The 23,360-nt window shown below is 41.7% G+C and overlaps 1 protein-coding gene across 1 annotated transcript; it reads right to left on the bottom strand.

The window, feature by feature from the left end:
* Positions 1-913: 913 nt before the first annotated feature.
* adat1 (adenosine deaminase tRNA specific 1) lies at positions 914-23,028 on the bottom strand. The gene is made up of 9 exons (XM_017717222.2): positions 22,640-23,028; positions 21,488-21,556; positions 18,003-18,057; positions 16,034-16,164; positions 13,439-13,976; positions 10,556-10,701; positions 8,988-9,087; positions 8,720-8,806; positions 914-1,661 (listed from the first exon to the last, which is right to left on the bottom strand). Exons 1-9 carry the CDS (start codon positions 22,779-22,781, stop codon positions 1,469-1,471), a joined length of 1,461 nt encoding a protein of 486 aa, XP_017572711.1. The 5' UTR covers positions 22,782-23,028; the 3' UTR covers positions 914-1,468.
* Between the last annotated feature and the right edge of the window lie 332 nt (positions 23,029-23,360).

The raw sequence follows: 23,360 nt of genomic DNA, 5'->3' as shown, positions 1-23,360 counted from the left end.
TGTTTGTTAGTAATTACTGCTTTATTACGAGACATAAATGAGAAATTTTACTACATCCTTTAAGAGCTTGATATCTAGAACCTGTTCTAATTTGTTATAATTTAGTCTGTCTTTATTTGCCATTATTTTACCCAAAATAGTTGCACAGTACTTTAGAGTCTGTACCCCACATTTACCCAGTTAATATCTAGAACCTGTTTGGCATTTCAGTGTAATTTAGTTACAACCATCTTGGAACTTACCATCATTTCACCCAAAATAATTATCTAGCACACTGGAGTTTATACCACTTACACGGTTAATATCTAGAACTTAAGGAACTGTAAAAGAAACATACAGTACTTCAGTGAAACAAGTGGAGAAACTGTTCAGAACCTTTCAAACTGTGCCATATTTTGTGAAGATGATTCTTCAAGGCTTCTTTAATAAATGGTTCTACTTAGAACAATGAGTTCTAAGTAGAAATTTGCTCAAATAATTCTCTGCATAGTAAAACGGCTCTTCAGATCGAAGAACATATTGTATATGGTTGTATATACACTCTTTAAAAAGATGGTTCTTCAAGGGTTGTTCAGTAAGGAAAATGGTTCTATACAGAACTATAAACACTCAAACAACCACTTGCCTGATTATATGGTTCCTTCCATCATGAACAAGCTTATGTGGGTCATGTAGCCTTATGAACCATACCCTACAATAAAGTGTTACCGATGGTTCTATACAGAACCTTCTGAAGTTAGTTTATATAGCACCCAAAAGGCTTCTTCTGTTGTCAAGCTTCTAACAATAGAAGAACCCTTTGGGTGCTATATAAACTAATTTCAAAAGGTTCTATATAGAACCATTGGTAACACTTTAATGTAGGGTATAGTTCATAAGACTACATGACACCCACATAAGCTTGTCGTGATAACTGACATAACCCTTCATAAATGTTTATAAATGCTTATTTCAGGAGGCCTCATTCACTATGACTGTTATATCTGCCAATGTTGATCAAAGTTAGCTAAAGTAGCCTTTATGACAGAGGATGCCTGTTATTAGCATTTAAAAAACATTTATGTAGGGTAATGTCAGTTGTCATGACAAGCTTACATGGGTGTCATGTAGCCTTATGCGCTCTACAGTAGCATTACAGAACCATAAGCAGCACATTCTCCATCAATCTGAAGAACCCTTCTATGAGCCAAAGTAACTTTAAATCATGCAAAGGGTTCTTTGAGTGTTCATAGGTCTATATAGAACCATTTTCTTTACTAAAGAACCCCTGAAGAACCAAGAACATTTCTAGGTGTAGAAGAAATATTTTATTATAATCTGTCCATTCGGAATGCAAATGAATCATAATTAATGTAGCTGTGTAATTAATAATGGAATTACTAATTAAGTGAAATAGAAGCAGGATGTCAGTACGGACCTCCTGAGGGTTAAACAGCACCTGTCCATGCAAGGACCTCGAGTCCATGGTTTAGGACTGCTGCTGTCCTGATGAGGCTAAACTTGACCTGTTGGGGGCACTAGGGGGGTCCCTGCAGAACAGCAGCAGCTCACGGGGGCTTCGGGGCCAAAGAGGGAACACTTGAGACCGCAGCGCATCCCAGGCCTGCTGGTACTCCTCTGCCGCCTGTTTATAGTCCCAATATGAGCTCAGCTCCTTACCCCTATAAAAAAAAACACACCAGACACGCCACTTATTCATTCAGAGAAACTGTAGAACTGACTCGGTTTATAACACAATACCTACATTTACAGTCGGTTATTCATTCAGCCTAATGAGAAACTGTAGAACAGACTCGGTTTATATCACAATACCTACATTTAGAGCCAGTTATTCATTCAGTCTAATGAGAAACTGTAGAACAGACTCGGTTTATATCACAATACCTACATTTAGAGTCAGTTATTCATTCAGTCTAATGAGAAACTGTAGAACAGACTCGGTTTATATCACAATACCTACATTTAGAGTCGGTTATTCATTCAGTCTAATGAGAAACTGTAGAACAGACTCAGTTTATATGACAATACCTACATTTAGAGCCGGTTATTCATTCAGTCTAATGAGAAGCTGTAGAACAGACTCGGTTTATATCACAATACCTACATTTAGAGTCGGTTATTCATACAGCCAAATGAGAATGTATAATGTGATATGTGGTTCCTTCCATCATGAATGATGAACAAGCTTTACATCGTAACAATAGAACACTTTTGGGTGCTATATGAAACCATTTTCAAAAAGGTTTTATATAGAACCATCTACAGCACACTCTCTACCAGTTTGAAGAAAAGTGTAAAGACAAAGAAAAGCTGTTCTATGAGCAGATCCAGACTGGAGATTGGATGTGGTGAGCTCTGTGTGTTTTGGAGCCACTCCGGCGCCTCTTTATCCCTCTTTTCTCTTTCATTTCCTCAGTCTGGAGGGCAGAAAGTCCACAAAACAACCTGCAGATGCTCCGAGTGTGAAGGCACACCACACTGATAAAAACAGAGGACATAGTGTGTACGAACCTCTATGTTTCTGTAATTGTGGTTTCTAGTTAATATACACTGTAAAAAGTGGTTCTTTAGTAAAGGCAATGTTTCTACATAAAACCATGAGTTACACAGAACCGTTTCATGCTTAATGGTTCTCTGCATGGTGAAATGGACCTTCAGATTAATGGAGTTTGTGTTGTATATGGTCCTATATAGCACCAAAAGGTTCTGCTGTTGCGATGTTGCACGTGTAGCAACAGAAGAACCTTTTTAGTGCTATATAGAAGTAACAGATTCTTAGTCAATATCAAGAACCATTTCACCATGCAAAGAACCATTTGAAAGCGTTTTGTATAACTCACTATACTTCACTAAAAAAACCCTGAAGAACCATCTGTTCTTCAGTGTGTACTGAATATACTGATATTTGTACCTAAAATAACTGAGCTTGTCCACTCAGCAAGCACCTTATCAGGAACGCTACACTAATACAGGTACGTAGTTCCTCCTTTTGATCTCCAAAAAGACTCTTCGTGGCCTGGATTCCACAACATGCTGCAAACACTCCTTTGAGGTTCTGGTCCATGTTGAGATGATCAGATCATTCAGTTCCTGCAGATTTTCAGTTGCACTTTCATGTTGTGTATCTCTTGTTCTACCACATCCCAAAGGAGTTCTACTGGATTCAGATCCAGTGACTGTAAAGAACACTGAGCTCAATGTTCATGAAACCAGTTTGAGGCTTGTGCTTTGTGACGTGGGGCCTAATCATGCTGGAATTGGCCATTAGAAGACAGTAAACTGTGGCCATGAACGAATGAACTTGGTCAGCAGCAACACTCAAATAGGCTGTGGTTTTCAAACGATGACTGATTTTTATTAATGGGCCCAAAGTGCCACCACCCCATTACACAACCTCCACCAGCCTGGACTGCTCACTCAAAGAAGGCTGTGTCCATGGATTTATTCTGCTGGTGCCAAATTCTGTGAACCTCAGTGGAAATCCAGATTCATCAGATCATGTTACGTTTCTCCAGTATTCAACTCTTCACACGCGTTTCACTCGCGAGTTCTTTCCCCTGGCAGAGTTGCCAGATTTGTGTTTTTTCCGAAAAAATTCTGGTTAGTACAACTACATAAGTTAAGTGATACTTTTTTGATCCCACAACCCAGGGAAATTCCACCTCTGCATTTAACCCATCCGTGAAGTGAAACACCACATACACACTAGTGAACACACACACACTAGGGGGCAGTGAGCACACTTGCCCGGAGCGGTGGGCAGCCCTATCCACGGCGCCTGGGGAGCAGTTGCTCAAGGACACCTCAATCATGGACTTTCGGCCCTGGGGATCGAACTGGCAACCTTCCGGTCACAGGGCCAGCTCCCTAACCTCCAGCCCACGACTGCCCAATACTTGATACTAAATACTTTTCTGCTCACCACAAGTGTAGAGAGTGGCTATCTGAGTGACCACAGACTTTCTATTTCTATATATTTGTAGGCACAATCAATGCACTGGGGAGAATACACATTCTATTCATTTTTGAAAACAATCAGAAACTGTAGTCAATGTAGTCAATCAGCCAAGACAGACAAGGGTGTCTGAATTCTGCTTCTCTAGTTTTAGCGCTGGAGCTACAAAGACTAATGTTGCTAACAAGTAAATGAAGCTTTTATTAGCAATTAGCATGATGCTAACTGCATGCCTAAATCATCACACACTCACATCAAATGCTGTAGTGAAGTTGGCTTCTCACGGTGCCAGGATGTAGCTCCTGCACAGTTTAAGGTGGAATGGGAAATTCCAGTAAGAACAGGGTGAATGGGAAGCCAGCTTCAGCTTCACACCTCAAACCTGTTTGGAGCTGTTTACTAATCTCTACTAGTATGTCAGTGAGTCATAAAGTGTCAGATTAGTGGAGTGTAAGTGCTCATCAACCTGCAGATCAGCACATGGAGAACATGCTGTTCCCTCATGGGGCAGACCAGAGAACTGAGAATGTTATGAGAGAGAGAAAGAGAGAGAGAGAGAGAGAGAGTGAGAGAGAGACAAAGAGAGACAGAGAGACAGAGAGAGACAGAGAGAGAGAGAGAGAGAGTGAGAGAGAGAGACAAAGAGAGACGGAGAGAGACAGAGAGAGAGACAGAGAGAGAGAGAGAGAGAGAGAGAGAGAGAGAGAGAGAGACAGAGAGAGAGAGAGAGAGAGAGAGAGAGAGAGAGAGAGAGAGAGACAGAGAGAGAGACAGAGAGAGAGAGAGAGAGAGAGAGAGACAGAGAGAGAGAGAGAGACAGAGAGAGAGCAGCTCAGCCATGAAAGAGTGGAGGAGTGAATTAGGTTCAAGGAAAAAAGAAAAAAGTCCTGAAGAACAGAGGCTCAGTGTTCCGCACGCAGATGAGAGAGAGGAATAAATACCGGCTCAGTGAGAAACAAGAGAAAACTGAATGAACGAGCCGCGAACATGACTTTACATTTCAAATCCATTCCCACAAATCACTTTCAGACAGGTTCATTAATTAAGCTGCATTTAAAGCTGCGTTTCAGAAGCCAAATCGCTCACACAGCTGTGAGAGAGTGAATTTTCTGGTTTTCTTCATGAGAGGCTCCTAAAATCTGAATTCCATCAAAGCCATAATGATAAATAAAGATGTGAATAATCACTATAAAAGTGCATTTCCTGAAGAAAATGCAGAGTGATTGTGCAGCAGTTTTTCAGTGTGGTTTGGTGATAGGATACAGTGTTGGTGATGGGAACCAGGCGTCGCCATGATTACAACACAAATATAGACATTTTATTTACCATCCAGAACCACCAGAGAACCTACACAAGTCTTCTGAATTTATATGGAATGTTGATGAAAAATAGTGGAAAATCTCGAATAATACGTTTTCTTTGGGGACTATTTTGCCACACAGCGCCCTGCATGTATCCCTCAGCCATGAATGGAGTTTAAGTTCTCTAAACTATCATAAAACAGCATCTCAGTCATCAGGCAGTGAATTCAGAACCATTTCATGTAGGAACTTTATGTGAGGAGCTTTTAGAGGTGGAAGTCTGGTTCCTATCACCACCACTGTGAGCAGTTCTGACTCGGTAAGTTTATCTAGAACAGAACGTTTCACACCAAAACGCTTTGAACCGCTCTGTTTACATCTCAACTGTTTAATTATTAGCTGCTTTATTATCGACACATTCAGCTTCATTTGGAAAACTCTGAAAAAGCTGAGCTCAACCTGATATTCACACCGTTTTATCACTCCGTAACAGTAAAGGCCAGGTGACAAGTGATGGTAACCAGAGCTGTAGGTGTTCATCGTCCTGCAGCAGCGACAAAACACTGGAATAAAGCATCATTTGTGGTTTCAATGATAATTTGACGGCATGAGCTACTGAAACAGCGGTGAAACCGCACAGAGCAGAAAACAGGTGGTACAGTCAAACTTTATTAACGGTACGATTTTACGATGCAGCGTTGCTATGGCAACCACAGGTACTTCTTATTTTCCTCACAAGTGTTTCACTCGCAAGTTCTTTCACCTGGCATGCACGGTTTCGCCAAAAATTACGGTTAATCTGAAAGTGCAGCGTGGGAAGGAAGTACACAGTTGTGGGTGTGTTTTCTGCTTTTGGAAAAAGGTTTGAAAATGGAAATTAATCATCTTTAGAAAGTCTATTGATGCTAGTTTTGAACGGATGGCTCCCCGTTCTGTTTCTGCATTCGCACGTAAAGCAACAGAGCAGCAAGATACAAAAATACAGCCACGAACTGTGACTATGGCAACTATCAAGAACGTAGAACTTTGAATTTTTGAATTGAATGTACACAACAAAACCTGCAACACTCTTGTCACCTGGACTAATTAAAGCCCAGTGGATACGATGTCCCAGGCTTATTTGCTTTACTTTGTTCGTTATTTTGCAGTTCTTTATTTTATGTTAAGGCGAATAATCATCATAGCTGTGATGATCTTCTACACACAGATCTACTGATCAAAAGCTTATGGCCTCTTTGATTTTAATTGATTAATTCTAATTACACATTTAGTTCTCTGATTGGCTGACCTACATTCTTCACACTATGACTGCACACATCAGCTGAACTCTGTATTAGTGCACAAAGTTATTATCAATCTATTCATAGAATAGTCTTCGATCACTGCTTAGCTACCATATCGTACTGTTGACGGCCTACTCCGCTTGGTGGAAGATCAAATCAGAACATTTGTCAGCGTAAAGCTTTAGCTGTACTCCTGGGTGGATAACCTGCATCCAACCAGCTTATGGCAGAATTTACAATAAATACAAACAAAACAGACAGAATGGGTAATAACTGTGTTTGAGACTATAATATCCAGTGTAGAGAGTATATGATGGATTTTACTGACATTGTTCCTGTTTTCCAACTTTTATAATCCCACTGAAGATCCTCAGTGTTTGCTAACACTCATAGCTGAAGCTAACATCAATTTAGCAGATTCTCTTTTCCAGATGAAGATTAAATGACCAAACCCTCTAACATCAGCTATACAAGCACCCCAATATCAACTAGGACACTTTAGCTACTTATGTTTTATCACTAATATTCTTAGGATTATTACTTTGCAGAGGGTTTGATGTAAAGCAACAGAAGCTTTGAGAAGCTAACGCGATTAGCATTCAGGTTAGCGGCCATAGAAAGACTGTTTTTGCTAATATCTCACACTGATTTCACATAAAATAAAGCTTTTTCAGACTCTACGCCTGATTTTGTGTAAATGTAGACATATTTGTGAGTCTGTGAGCAGAACAGTGCAGTATATCGTTAAATATCGGCCAATAAGTTACGCTAACTAGCAAGCTAGGATGCTAAATAGCCAAGTTAGATTATATGGACTGGCATTAAATGAACAAACAGACAGCTAAACTGTTAAAAGTGGTTACTGTAAACGGTGGAGCTCGGTTGTTTTTGAATGTGCGGTGGGGAAACACCTCTGTAAAGATTATGCTTCTTTATTATACCCTGCAGTGAAATATGTGGCTGCTGTGAGATCATGCTTACGTGAAGTTATTGGCCTGGGAAGATATTATATATCTTGGTTAAATAACTCAGGATTAGTATAAATCCTAAATCAGCAGAGAGTTATTTGCTGCTGTGATGTAACACCGATTTGTCCTATGACCTTGACCTTCTCGTTTCTCTCTCCAGTTAAAAAGGAAGAAACACTTAAAAATACACGGATTATGGTCAATCGGACGCTTAGGGAGGAAAACTAAACTGCCGGTACGCTCTGATATTCTCACAGAGCAGATCCCAGTCTATAATAATGCTCTGAAAATATCCTGATAGTCATTCCTCTCCAGTGTAATCAATAGACACACAAAGATATTACCAAAATCCTTTTTTCCCACAATAGAACAAATATATAACCCTAACTTGTCTGCTGGTGCGTTTAATGATGACTTTTCTTCTAAAGTCTGTCAAGAGGTCACAATTCATTTCCCAAATAAAACATACTTGATACGACAGGGTGAAGCTCAGCAGACTTAAACAAGCTCCTATAATGTTCCTGATAAGCCGTCTACGTCAGCAATGACATCTTTCTCTGTTATCAACTATGAAGATGTTTTAACTATTGTAAATTGTTCTATGCGTTTTTCCAGATGCTTTTAAAGCTACCCTGGTGAAGCCTCTGCTAAAAAAAGAGTAGCTAGCATGGATCCTCCATACTAAATCATTTAGACAAATTTCAAACCTGCCTTTTCTAAGTAAAGTTTTTTTCTATCGTATCTAAACATCTAACAATTTATATGACGTTTCAGTCAGGTTTTCATTCTAACCGTAGTACAGAGACGGCATTGATTTGTGTTATGAATGACCTCAGACTCAGGTATATATATATATATATATATATATATATATATATATATATATATATATATATATATATATATATATATTAGATTTTTTTCTATATTTGTTTTATTGGATTTAATTTTATGTTGACGCCTGCACCAAGAGGCCTTGGAAAAAAAATCTAAGAATAATGTGGACACAGCCCTTTCATTTGCAAAGCCAGTGTAAAATTAAAGCATTCCTGTAAAATAAAACTATTCCTACTTCCTCCTTCCTGAAGCAGAGCAGCTGAGTGGAATAAATGAAGCTGTGAATCATGTGCAGCACAGGAAATGAAGTGGTTCCCTGCGAGAGACTTTTCTGGACGGTTTAATGCCCCCCACTCTCAGGGAGCTGTTTCTCACCTGAGGGATTCTGGGAGCTGAGAGTCATCAACTGTAGCCAGCAGTTCCAGGAAAGAATGAAAGAGCTCCACCTTGCTAATTAAAGACCTGGACAAACATGAACGAATATGGTTAAATATGATGAGTGAACCAACAGAACTCGGCTCAGCAAACCTGACAGGCAAATTGCTGCTGCTCAGCTCGAAGTTGACATGTGGAAAACATGCAAATATATAAAATAAATGAGCTGCATGCACCGAAAAATTAATTTCCCTAAGAATGCCCTCACCGAGCCTGCGGCGTCCCCAGAGCCTTTTTGGTAACTCCCTGCTTGTAGCCGTTAGCGGTGACATCTAGAGGCCGCCTGGAGACGGCACACCAGCTCACAGCTGGAACACACAGCACACAAACAGCTCCGTACTTCAGAAAACACATCTGGGAAAGTGAACCTGTCTTATATCTGGTTGATATATTTAACAGATTTCATTTTAAGATTGTTGTAAGCTTATTAGATCGTTTAGCTTGTTTCTAGGCATTTATACTTGTTTGGAGTGATGTTATTAGTGAAATGATCTCACTGTATTGGCAGATAATTTTGCTTGTCGCAAACGTTTATCTTACAACAAGCAAAATTATCTGCCAACATAGTGAGAACATCTAGCACACTAAAATCCCTTTAAACAAGCAAAAAACACTTCTAACAAGAAACAAGGAGTAAATCTTATAATAAGCTAATAACAATCTCAAAATGAGAAATATTAGATATATCGATGGCACTTAAAACAATTTCAATTTTTGAAAAAATTTCATTTTTTGCAGGCCAGTTCTTGATTACATGCTCTCAGGAAGGCTAATCCAGCCAAATCCAGCCAAACACACACAGACACATACACACACAGACACACACAGACACAGACAGACAGACAGACACACACACACACACACACACACACACACACACACACACACACACACACACAGAGACACACACAGACACACACAGACACACACAGACACACACAGACACACACAGACACAGTCACACAGCAGAATTAATTATTGCTTTATTGCTTGGAACTGCAGCACCCCAGAGCAGGGCAGATTCCATGATTCTGAGAAAAACACAGGAACACGACACATTTTTAAATGAATGCGCAACCATTTACATGGTAAACATGATACCTTGGCAAGTGAAATCATCTAAAATCATCTAAAATCATCTTAATCTAAAATCATCTTACATCTAGTCAATATATCTAATACTTCCCATTTCAAGATTCACCTAATAATCTGATAACTGCAGAAAATTAGACTGTGGCAGTAACTGGTTCAGTGTTTACACTTAATAATCTGATAACCGCAGAAAATTAGACTTTGGCAGTAACTGGTTCAGTGTGTTTACACTTAATAATCTGATAACTGCAGAAAATTAGACTGTGGCAGTAACTGGTTCAGTGTGTTTACACTTAATAATCTGATAACTGCAGAAAATTAGACTGTGGCAGTAACTGGTTCAGTGTGTTTACACTTAATAATCTGATAACTGCAGAGAAACAGATTGTGCCAGTAACCAGATTTAAACTCAGTTTCACCTTTTTTATTTGATTCTAAATAAAGTTTATAATCAAGTGTTGAAGATTGTATGTTTTTTCTTCATTGGGTGGCTGAGTGATCTAAACGTATCTCCTAAAAATGTAAAAGTAACTGTATTCTGAAAACTGCTTTGACAAAATGTGACTTGAACTAAATACAGATGCTTTTTAGAGTTCTCTGAGTGCAAATTCCCAAATACTTACTCTGTTATATCACAACCCTGCCTGTAATGTACCTGTGTGTACCAACCCTGTCCTCGCTCACCTGCCCCACATGGCACAACTCTGCCCTGTGCGTCGCTGAGGGATGGACGGGTGTTTGTGCGGCTGTGGATGAACTCCAGGCTAGACTGCATGATCTCAGGGGGATGAACCGAAAACCCCTCAGGAAGACTGGACACATGAGCACACCTGAAGAGGTTAAAACAGACAGGAATAATGAAGTTATTCCAGAATCATAACAGACATATCTTTAAACTTACAACACCAACAGAGCAAAATCTGTTTCACTGTAACCTCAAACCTTTATGAACAAGCTCTACTTTAGCTGGGTTAGTTTTCCCACAGAAGCTGCATGCAATGTAATGAATGGGATATGACTGGCCAACTGACTCACACTGGATTAAAATCACTCCACAATTATTACAGTCAGACTGTAAAACTACACACACTGCAGATTCATACTGGATTAAAATCACTCCACAATTATTACTGTCAGACTGTAAAACTACACACACTGCAGATTCATACTGGATTAAAATCACTCCACAATTATTACAGTCAGACTGTAAAACTACACACACTGCAGATTCATACTGGATTAAAATCACTCCACAATTATTACTGTCAGACTGTAAAACTACACACGCTGCAGATTCATACTGGATTAAAATCACTCCACAATTATTACAGTCAGACTGTAAAACTACACACGCTGCAGATTCATACTGGATTAAAATCAATCCACAATTATTACAGTCAGACTGTAAAACTACACACACTGCAGATTCATACTGGATTAAAATCACTCCACAATTATTACAGTCAGACTGTAAAACTACACACACTGCAGATTCATACTGGATTAAAATCACTCCACAATTATTACCGTCAGACTGTAAAACTACACACACTGCAGATTCATACTGGATTAAAATCACTCCACAATTATTACAGTCAGACTGTAAAACTACACACTGCAGATTCATACTGGATTAAAATCACTCCACAATTATTACTGTCAGACTGTAAAACTACACACACTGCAGATTCATACTGGATTAAAATCACTCCACAATTATTACTGTCAGACTGTAAAACTACACACACTGCAGATTCATACTGGATTAAAATCACTCCACAATTATTACTGTCAGACTGTAAAACTACACACACTGCAGATTCATACTGGATTAAAATCACTCCACAATTATTACCGTCAGACTGTAAAACTACACACGCTGCAGATTCATACTGGATTAAAATCACTCCACAATTATTACCGTCAGACTGTAAAACTACACACGCTGCAGATTCATACTGGATTAAAATCACTCCACAATTATTACCGTCAGACTGTAAAACTACACACGCTGCAGATTCATACTGGATTAAAATCACTCCACAATTATTACAGTCAGACTGTAAAACTACACACGCTGCAGATTCATACTGGATTAAAATCACTCCACAATTATTACCGTCAGACTGTAAAACCACACGCTGCAGATTCATACTGGATTAAAATCACTCCACAATTATTACCGTCAGACTGTAAAACTACACACACTGCAGATTCATACTGGATTAAAATCACTCCACAATTATTACAGTCAGACTGTAAAACTACACACGCTGCAGATTCATACTGGATTAAAATCACTCCACAATTATTACAGTCAGTCTGTAAAACTACACACACTGCAGATTCACACTGGATTAAAATCACTCCACAATTATTACTGTCAGACTGTAAAACTACACACACTGCAGATTCATACTGGATTAAAATCACTCCACAATTATTACAGTCAGACTGTAAAACTACACACGCTGCAGATTCATACTGGATTAAAATCACTCCACAATTATTACCGTCAGACTGTATAACTACACACACTGCAATTACTCTTTAATCTAAATAGTAATTCCACCAATTTTCTAAATCACTGCATTATTAGATGGTTAAGATTTAAACCGAGCAGTTCAGAGCGGGTTGGTGTGAAACGCTCTGCTCTAGAAAAACTTACTGAGTCAGAACTGCTCACTGTGGTGGTGATAGGAACCAGACGTCTGCCTCTAAAAGCTCCTCACAGAAAGTTCCTACAGTAAATGGTTCTGAATTCACTGCCTGATGACTGAGACGCAGTTTTATGATAATTTAGAGAACTTAAACTCCACTCATGGTGGAGGGATACATGCAGGGTGCTGTGCTGCAAAATAGTCCCCAAAGAAAACGAATTATTCCAGACTTTCCACTATTTTCCATCATCAATATTCCATATAAACTCTGAAGACTTGTGTAGGTTCTCTGGTGGTTCTGGATGGTAAATAAAATGTCTATATCTGTGTTGTAGTCATGCCGACCCCTGGTTCCTATCACCACCACTGTATAGACATCTGAACTGTTTCACACCAAACTTCTCTGTTCTCTTATTTACAGTTAGAGAATCAACAATACCAGTATGTTGCTGTTGTTGGAAGAAAACCTCGTATCTCCATTTTTGTCGTTTTTCAGTTTTTTACATAATCCGAAAATACATTTCATGTTAAAAGGACTAAAAGAAACAGCCAAAATTGATATGGAAAAAATTCTGATTCCATTGACTTACATTAAAAGTAAAGCAGGTTGTTTTCCTTCCCCTGTAAAGTTACTATTTTGGAGATACAAGACTTACTGATTATGTGGTTGCTGACACGGTATGACTTACTGTTACGTATAAACATTTATGAAGGTATGAAAACAGAACTATAGCTTTTAGCTAATCGACACAATTTGAACAATTTGCTGGCCAACCAATCACAACTAGATAATGATAAGAAGAAAAATCACATATTGTAGGAATAAGTGATTGATTGATTCTTCACTAAGTAATAATAAACTAATGCTTGTGTATTCAGTAATGAGCTGAAGGAGGGTCTGTGTGACCTGTTCAGTGCTCTCTCAATGGCCTGCTGGCTGTATGGACACTTCCCCACCACCACTGCTCTGAAGTAGAGCCCCCCCTGCAGGAAGTGGCTCAGCAGGGCCCCCTGGAAGCCCATAATGGTCCAGCGGGCAAGCTTATCACTGCAGGACAGCGACAGGGTGGGCTCCCCCCGGCCGGGCTTCACCCGCAGTAGCCCTACGCTGTGGTACCCCGACCCGGGACCCAGGGGGTCCGCCGGGCCCCCAGGAACACACTTGGCACCAGTGCGGTGGATGTCAGGCTGCTGGACAGAGTCACTTTCCACAGATTCAGCGTTTCGTTCCACTGCAGTTTCATGCTCTGCCTGTGAACCATCACCAGTTTGTGCATCATCTGGTGAGACTTTCAGGCGCTTCCTCACTCCTCCAGTCTCTTCACTCCACCTCTCTCCTCCAGTCTCTGAGTCCTGATTGGTCACGCGGTTGTCCTGCTCTGCCTTTACTGGTGGACATGGCTGAACCTGGCTGTCAATCATGGGGATGATGGAGGCGTCTCCACCTGGACACAGACGTCAGAATGTTGTTCATTTCAGGCTTCGACTTGAACCCTGCAGGAGGTGCAGTTAAAATACTTTTTAGTGATAGAGGAAAATATGCTGTGAGGAGAACCGGAGTAATGTCCTCCAGGTTTGTCTGCCACTAGAGGGCGCTCCTGAGCAATTTCAAAATGAATCGGTTAATATGTAGGGTTAGGGTTAGCACTGATTTCAAGCTAGCAATCCAACTCAACTAACGTTCACCACAAGAAAACAATCTAGCTAACATAACTAACATTAACTGGGCCAAGTGTGTGTGTCTCGCAGGGCCGAGCGTGTGGGTCTCGCAGGGCCGAGTGTGTGTGTCTCGCAGGGCCGAGTGTGTCTGTCTCACAGGCTGAGTGTGTGTGTCTCACAGGCCAAGTGTGTGTGTCTCGCAGGTCCGAGCGTGTGGGTCTCGCAGGGCCGAGTGTGTGTGTCTCACAGGCTGAGTGTGTGTGTCTCGCAGGGCCGAGTGTGTGTGTCTCACAGGCAGAGTGTGTGGGTCTCACAGGCTGAGTGTGTGGGTCTCACAGGCTTAGTGTGTGTGTCTCGCAGGGCCGAGTGTGTGTGTCTCGCAGGGCCGAGTGTGTGTGTCTTGCAGGGCCGAGCGTGTGGGTCTCGCAGGGCCGAGTGTGTGTGTCTCGCAGGGCCGAGTGTGTGTGTCTCACAGGCTGAGTGTGTGGGTCTCACAGGCTGAGTGTGTGTGTCTCGCAGGGCCGAGTGTGTCTGTCTCACAGGCTGAGTGTGTGGGTCTCGCAGGGCCGAGTGTGTGTGTCTCGCAGGGCCGAGTGTGTAGGTCTCACAGGCTGAGTGTGTGTGTCTCACAGGCCAAGTGTGTGTGTCTCGCAGGTCCGAGCGTGTGGGTCTCGCAGGGCCGAGTGTGTGTGTCTCACAGGCTGAGTGTGTGGGTCTCACAGGCTGAGTGTGTGTGTCTCGCAGGGCCGAGTGTGTGTGTCTCACAGGCAGAGTGTGTGTGTCTCACAGGCCGAGCGTGTGGGTCTCACAGGCTGAGTGTGTGGGTCTCACAGGCTTAGTGTGTGTGTCTCGCAGGGCCGAGCGTGTGGGTCTCGCAGGGCCGAGTGTGTGTGTCTCGCAGGGCCGAGTGTGTGTGTCTCACAGGCTGAGTGTGTGGGTCTCACAGGCTGAGTGTGTGGGTCTCGCAGGGCCGAGTGTGTGTGTCTCGCAGGGCCGAGTGTGTGTGTCTCGCAGGGCCGAGTGTGTGTGTCTCACAGGCTGAGTGTGTGGGTCTCACAGGCTGAGTGTGTGTGTCTCGCAGGGCCGAGTGTGTGTGTCTCACAGGCTGAGTGTGTGGGTCTCACAGGCTGAGTGTGTGTGTCTCGCAGGGCCGAGTGTGTGTGTCTCGCAGGGCCGAGTGTGTGTGTCTCACAGGCTGAGTGTGTGGGTCTCACAGGCTGAGTGTGTGTGTCTCGCAGGGCCGAGTGTGTGTGTCTCACAGGCTGAGTGTGTGGGTCTCACAGGCTGAGTGTGTGTGTCTCGCAGGTCCGAGTGTGTGTGTCTCGCAGGGCCGAGTGTGTGTGTCTCGCAGGCAGAGTGTGTGTGTCTCACAGGCTGAGCGTGTGTGTCTCGCAGGTCCGAGCGTGTGGGTCTCGCAGGGCCGAGTGTGTGTGTCTCGCAGGGCCGAGTGTGTGTGTCTCACAGGCTGAGTGTGTGGGTCTCACAGGCTGAGTGTGTGTGTCTTGCAGGCTGAGTGTGTGTGTCTCGCAGGGCCGAGTGTGTGTGTCTCACAGGCTGAGTGTGTGTGTCTCACAGGCTGAGTGTGTGTGTCTCGCAGGTCCGAGTGTGTGTGTCTCGCAGGGCCGAGTGTGTGTGTCTCGCAGGCAGAGTGTGTGTGTCTCACAGGCCGAGCGTGTGGGTCTCGCAGGGCCGAGTGTGTGTGTCTCGCAGGGCCGAGTGTGTGGGTCTCGCAGGGCCGAGTGTGTGTGTCTCGCAGGGCCGATTGTGTGTGTCTCACAGGCTGAGTGTGTGTGTCTCACAGGCTGAGTGTGTGTGTCTCACAGGCTGAGTGTGTGTGTCTCACAGGGCGTGTGGCTGCTGAAGAAGATGAAGGAGATTCCAGGCCGAAGCTTCCATTTTCCTCTCTGATCAGAGGGACAGAAAATAGAGTTGTGGTCACCACGCAGCGCTCCACTCAGCTGCTCCGTCAGATACCTGCACACAGAGAACACCAGACGTCAGCTTCAGACGGAGAACCACATTGAGAAAGCTTAAGGAACTATAAGAGCTTTAATGGTTCAGCCAAAAATTACATGACTTTTAATATACGTCAATGGAACCAGACTTTTTTCATTCTGAATATTTCTTTTCGTCCATTGATCATGAAATTCACATACAATGTGAAGGACAACAGGAATTTTCAGGTTCTTTCTCTTAGGAGGAGCCCCAAAGTCTAAAACATCAATTTACACTTCTGAAAATTATAATGATTTTTTTTTACATTTTAAAAAATCTTTTAGACTTTTTTAAACTGAAGTTGAAAGAATCAACATGAATTTAATTTTTAAATAAAAATGCTCCCCCATGCCTTCATGCCATTATGAAAGAGTGGGCGGAGTCTTATTTTTGCATGTTAGAGCAGGTAGTGAGGCTGCATCCCTGTCCCTCATGACCACATGGTGAGCAGTTAGATTATGAAGTAAATGTGTCCCAAAGTCTGAAAATCAGTGTGGAGCATTAAGAATCGCCAGATTTTCTGCAGTTCAGCACTTTTTAGTGTTTTAATGTAAAATATGATGATTTTCTGTGTGAACAGCTGTTCAAAGTTGTAAATGATTCTGTGTAGAACCTTGGTGAAAATGGTTCTAAATAGCAACAAAAGGGGTTCTTCAAATTTATTTGTATAGCACTTTTTACAACTTATGTTGTCACAAAGCAGCTTCACAGAATTCCAGAAAAGACAAAAATTCTCCTCCTGTTCTTCTACTGTATACAAGCTCGATATCATAACAGGAGCAGAACCCTTTTTTGGTACTACACAGAACCATATTCAGCACGTTCTCCATCAATATGAAAAACCATTTCACTATGAGAACCATTTAAGAATTAAACATAGAACTCACAGTTCTAAACAGAACCATTCCTTTCACTAGAGCCGTCTTTCAGTCCAGCTGCTATTTTCTGTGCCTTTGTTTAGCACTGCACTTTATTTTAACACTCTTTTACTACATTGTAATCCCTTATTTTCTCCTCTATTTTACTGTTTATAGCACTTTAAATCTGTTTGTAACTATCTTTGCAAACACCTTCCTGAGGTGTTAGATCTCAGGATGCTTTATTATTCAATATTTCATATTTAATACTGGTATTTTTCTGTTTTGCCTTAATTTATTTTTCCTTTAGCTTTTAGGTAGAGCACAATGAATTTCATATGTGTATGAAATGTGCCATGTGTGTGGGGTGTGAGGAGTGTGTGTGTGGGGTGTGAGGAGTGTGTGTGTTAGTGTGTGTGTGAGAGAGAGAGAGAGTGTGTGTGTGTGTGTGTGTGAGAGAGTGTGCGTTTGTGTGTGAGTGTGTGTGTGTGTGAATGTGTGTGTGTGTGTGAGACAGTGTGTATGTGAGTGTGTTTGTGTGTGTGTGAGTGTATGTGTGAGTGTGTGTATGTGAGTGTGTGTGTGTGTGTGTGTGAGAGTGTGTGTGTGTGTGTGTGTATGTGAGTGTGCACGTGTGTGAGAGTGTGTGTGTGTATGTGAGTGTGTGTGTGTGTGTGTGTGTGTGTTTGAGAGTGCGTGTGAGAGAGAGAGAGAAAGAGAGAGAAAGAGTGTGTGTGTGTGTGTGTGTGTGTGTGGGGGGGGGGGGGGGGGGGGGGGGTCTTTAGTACACACACCAGCCACCAACACCTTAAAGCGACAGTTTAGCAAAAAAATAAGCCCAGTTTAACCCCCACACCACCTCCCCCCTAACCACCACACACACACTCACACACTCACAAACTCTTCAGCACCGACAGAGCGGGTTGGGTTGGTGTGAGCGTGTGTGTGTTCACAGCTCACCTCACACAGCTCCTGCGTGCGATCACCTCCGCATGGCTGTCATTCAACACATCACCTGTTTGTACATACAAACACACACACACACCGTCACTGCTTATCAAGCACATTTTAATACACACGGTGTGTTTACTCTGAGGACTTTCTGTTCTGAGCTGTTTTCCATCATTTCCCATTCTGTCAGTTTTCACGATCACACACTTTGTCCTTCTGTAACACTTTGTAAAGGCATCTGAACCATTTCACACCAAACCACTGTGATCACATCTCACTCACTCAGCTACGGGAAACAAATCTAAGAATGTTAACTTATTATGGAATTATATATCATGACGTATCAACGTTTTACATTGAGCTTATTTAATAGTCTATACAGGGGATCTTAACTTTATGTAGTAGTTATTTATTTACAGTGGTGGTTAAAGCTTTGTAGCAGTGAGTTACAGCATTATTCCTTAATCTGTGTAGATATTAACAATAGATTAACGTTAGCATCTTCTTACAAGAGCCTCAAGTTAGCATCTTATTTGCCAGCTTTTTTTTTTTTTTAATAATCATTTTATTGGTTTTATAACAAGAAAAATCACACACAACAACAGCAAAAAGATAAAAGGACAAAACAAAACCTTTGTTAAAAAAAAGGAAAAAGAAAGATAAAAAAATTGCTAAAATCTAAATAAATAAATGCACAAAAAAACCCAAAACAAAGAAAAAAAAACCCATTGTCAGTCATTCAAAACAACTTGAAAAGGATATTAAACTTAAGAAACAGTGAAACATAAATATGTACCAAAAATTTGTAGTCATTACTTTAAAGCCTGAAATATTATTTTAAGGGAGGTCCAATGAAGACAACTTGTCTAGGTAATCAAAAAAAGTGTTCCAAGTGTTATAAAATCTTTGGATGGAACCTGACTTAACGCTTCAAATTTGCCAGCTTTTTGATCGAATTTTCCTGGTCCACCTTAAATGGTGCAGCTTCAGGCACCAGAAAGTGACTCTGGCATAGTTTAAGGTGGAACTGGAAAACTGACCCTGAAGCTGGCGAATATGAAACGTTTGGGGGCTTACCTCATTTCTGTGTATTAATATTAGAAGTGATTCACTCATTGACGGATTTGCTGATGTGTGTTTGATTGTGTTTCTCGCGCTAAACTCGTTTTTATCGTCAGGATCAGACTGAATACTTTCCTGCTGGTCTGGACGGCTAATTATCACAATCAGTTATTAAAGAGTTAAAAGACACAGAGAGCAGATCGTATATCTGTGTCTGAGGAATTTGGTGAAAATCGGCTGAGTAATAAGGAAGTTTTGGCTGATTTAATCCTGAGACTCTTCGTCTCTCGATACCAGTGAATCTGTTCACAAGCAGATCTTGACCTCTCCAACAGGCCGACGTGCAGATGCATCGCCTCAGATAGAGAACAACAGAATGGACATCTATGGCTCTCACCCCTTCCCGCTTACCCCTCATTGCTCACTAGCAGCTCAGCACCGTATATCACTGCTGTCAGAACAAAACCTCGTACCTCCAAAATATTAACTTTACAGGAGAAGGAAAAAACATACTTTACTTTTAATGTAAGTCAATGGAACCAGACGTCTTTCCAGGTCATTTTTGGTCGTTTCTTTTGGTCCATTTACAACCCCAATTCCAGTGAAGTTGGGACTTTGTGTAAAACATAAATAAAAACAGAATACGATGATTTGCAAATCCTTTTCAACCCATATTCAATTGAATACACTACAAAGACAAGATATTTAATGTTCTAACAGATAAACTTTATTGTTTTTTGCAAATATTCACTCATTTTGAATTTGATGCCTGCAACACGTTCCAAAGAAGTTGGGACAGGGGCATGTTTACCACTGTGTTACATCACCTTTCCTTTTAACAACACTCACTAAGCGTTTGGGAACTGAGGACACTAATTGTTGAAGCTTTGTAGGTGGAATTCTTTCCTATTCTTGCTTGATGTACAACTTCAGCTGCTCAACAGTCCGGGGTCTCCGCTGTCGTATTTTGTGCTTCATAATGTGCCACACATTTTCAATGGGAGACAGGTCTGGACTGCAGGAAGGTCAGTCTAGTACCTGCACTCTTTTAATACGAAGCCACGCTGTTGTAACACATGCAGAATGTGGCTTGGCATCGTCTTGCTTAAATAAACAGGACGTCCCTGAAAAAGATGCTGCTTGGATGGCAGCAGATGTTGCTCCAAAACCTGTATGTACCTTTCAGCATTAATGGTGCCTTCACAGATGTGCAAGTTACCCATGTCGTGGGCACTAACACACCCCCACACCATCAGAGATGCTGGCTTTTGAACTTTGTGCTGATAACAATCCGGACAGTCCTTTTCCTCTTTGGCCCAGAGGACACAATGTCTATGATTTCCAAAATAATTTGAAATGTGGACTCGTCAGACCACAGGACACTTTCCCACTTTGCGTCAGTCCATCTCAGACGAGCTCGGGCCCAGAGAAGCCGGCGGTGTTTCTGGGTGTTGATGTTATATGGCTTTCACTTTGCATGGTTTTAACTTGCACTTGTAGATGGAGCGACGGACAGATGATGAAATCCCTAAATTCCTTGCAACTGCACGTTGAGAAACGTTGTTCTTAAACTGTTGGACTATTTGCTCACGCAGTTGTTCACATCCTTGCTTGTGAACGACTGAGCCTTTCAGGGATGCTCCCTTTATACCCAATCATGACACTCACCTGTTTCCAATGAACCTGTTCACCTGTGGAATGTTCCAAACAGGTGTTTTTGAGCATTCCTCAACTTTCCCAGTCTTTTGTTGCCCTTGTCCCAACTTCTTTGGAACGTGTTGCAGGCACCAAATTCAAAATGAGTGAATATTTGCAAAAAAAACACAAAGTTTATCCATTTGAACATTAAATATCTTGTCTTTGTAGTGTATTCAATTAAATATAGGTTGAAAAGGATTTGCAAATCGTTGTATTCTGTTTTTCTTTATGGTTTGCACAACGTCCCAACTTCATTGGAATTGGGGTTGTATCATGAACTTTACACACAATGTAAAGAACAACAGGTACCTTAAAATGATGTCAAAAACTGAAAAATGACAGAAATGGTGATACAAGGTTTTTTTCCCGACATCAGCGACACACGACATGACCTGAATGTGAATTATGTCTCTTTACTTCTGCATCAGAGCTGCAGGGCTGATTTAGCCAACATTCAATGTTAGTACAAGTTAGCACTGCGTTTTTACCTCAAACACTGAATTATAGAGGAATTTTGGAAAGTTGGTGAAACTGCCCTTTACATTTCACAGCTACTGTGCCAGCTGACTGTGTTGAGGTGCGCACATGATCTTTATTATTATGGATATAGTGACAGATACAGCCAGACACACTGAAGCCAGTTTTAACCACATTTCTATGATCAGTGGTGAGAACTCAATATAATATCAATATTGCTCTATTGATCCTGTATCACCGCACAGACTGATCAATACCTTTTGGGCTCATCGCGCTGCGGCCGATGCACTTGCTTCCGGTGCCCAAAGCCACGACCTCCCTCTGGACTGAAAAGGACAAAGGAGTAGAGCTCATTAGCATATCAATGCTGACCAACTGATTACTGATTATTGATTGCACCATGCTTATCAATATTTACATCTTTATCTGACCACTGATTACTCTGAATTGTCCGGGCTGCGCCGTGCTTTAATGTTTCTCTAATCAATAAGGTGATCTTATCTGATTACTGACCAGTGGCCGCTCCGTACTGAAAGCTCTTTAAAGGACTTGTTTTACACAGTATTTACCATGTTACAGAACCAAGAACTGCTTTTTTAAAATTTGCTGACCTTGTGACATCACAAAAATCTACACGTTTACATATATCTGTCTATTTGGCCCACGGCAGTGCAGCCCCGCCCACTAATGACTACTGACTGATCCAGCTTATTGATTAATGACTGATCCAGTTTTTTGACTGACTGATCCAGTTTATTGACTAATGACTGATCCTTTATTGATTAATGACTGATCCAGTTTATTGACTAATGACTGATCCAGGTTATAGATTAATGACTGATCCAGTTTATTGACTAATGACTGATCCAGGTTATAGATTATGACTGATCCAGTTTATTGATTAATGACCGATCCAGGTTATAGATTATGACTGATCCAGTTTATTGACTAATGACTGATCCAGGTTATTGACTAATGACTGATCCAGTTTATTGATTAATGACCGATCCAGTTTATTGACTAAAGAACGATCCAGTTTATTGACTAATGACCGATCCAGGTTATAGATTATGACTGATCCAGTTTATTGACTAATGACTGATCCAGTTTATTGATTAATGACTGATCCAGTTTATTGACTAATGACCGATCCAGGTTATAGATTATGACTGATCCAGTTTATTGACTAATGACCGATCCAGGTAATAGATTATGACTGATCCAGTCTGACTGACTGATCCAGGTTATTGATTTATGGCTGATCCTATTTATTGATTACTAACTGGTCCAGTTAAATGCTTATTTGATCACTGATTGTGGTTTCTGGGTGTTGACTCTTGTCTTTTATCTTGTTAAGCGATTAATCGTGGCTCAGCGCTGAATATTGATGATTGATTAGTCCTGCTGACCGCTCTGTCCGTCTGCTCCCTCGCTGATCTTCAGCACGGCGGCCAGCAGAGTCCACTGCAGCCCGGTCTCGGGCTTTCCTCTCCGGGGCAGAGAGCGGTACCGATCGTACACCAGGCTGGAGATCCTATCGGCCTCAGACATCCCGGAGAGAGTGACCAGCTCCTCGCTCGAACTTGCCGCTGCGGCTCTGTTTAAGGTGGAACCACAAACTCGGAAAAGGAGTCGGATTCAGCTTCTGTCTGCGAACTATTCCTCTCAGTAATTCATCAAATACAACCTTTAACAACAAAACAAAACAAACCGCAAACAGCGCTAATCTGCGAGTTTTACGTGTTTAAACTCCTTAGATTAACAGACTTACAAACCGAGTCTGTTTAAAATCTTTAACTTCCGGGGCTTTTTTTTCTTCTTCTTCAAATTAAGAGTCTCTGTAGTGGGCAGCGTCTTGTGGGCAGCGTCCTGTGACCCCTGATAAAGGACTAGAGGATGACCAACACAAGCTGTGCAGCAGCAGATGAGCTGTTGTCTCTGACTTTACATCTACAAGGTGGACCGACAAGGTAGGAGTGTCTAATAGAGTGGACAGTGAGTGGACACAGTGTTTAGAAACTCCAGCAGCACTGCTGTGTCTGATCCATTCATACCAGCACAACACACACTAACACGCCACCACCACCACGTCAGTGTTACTGCAGTGCTGAGAATGACCCACCACCCAGA

This window comes from Pygocentrus nattereri, chromosome 8 (assembly GCF_015220715.1).
Source record: "Pygocentrus nattereri isolate fPygNat1 chromosome 8, fPygNat1.pri, whole genome shotgun sequence".
Taxonomy (NCBI): Eukaryota; Metazoa; Chordata; class Actinopteri; order Characiformes; family Serrasalmidae; genus Pygocentrus; species Pygocentrus nattereri.
This window is presented reverse-complemented; position numbering and strand designations above follow the sequence as displayed.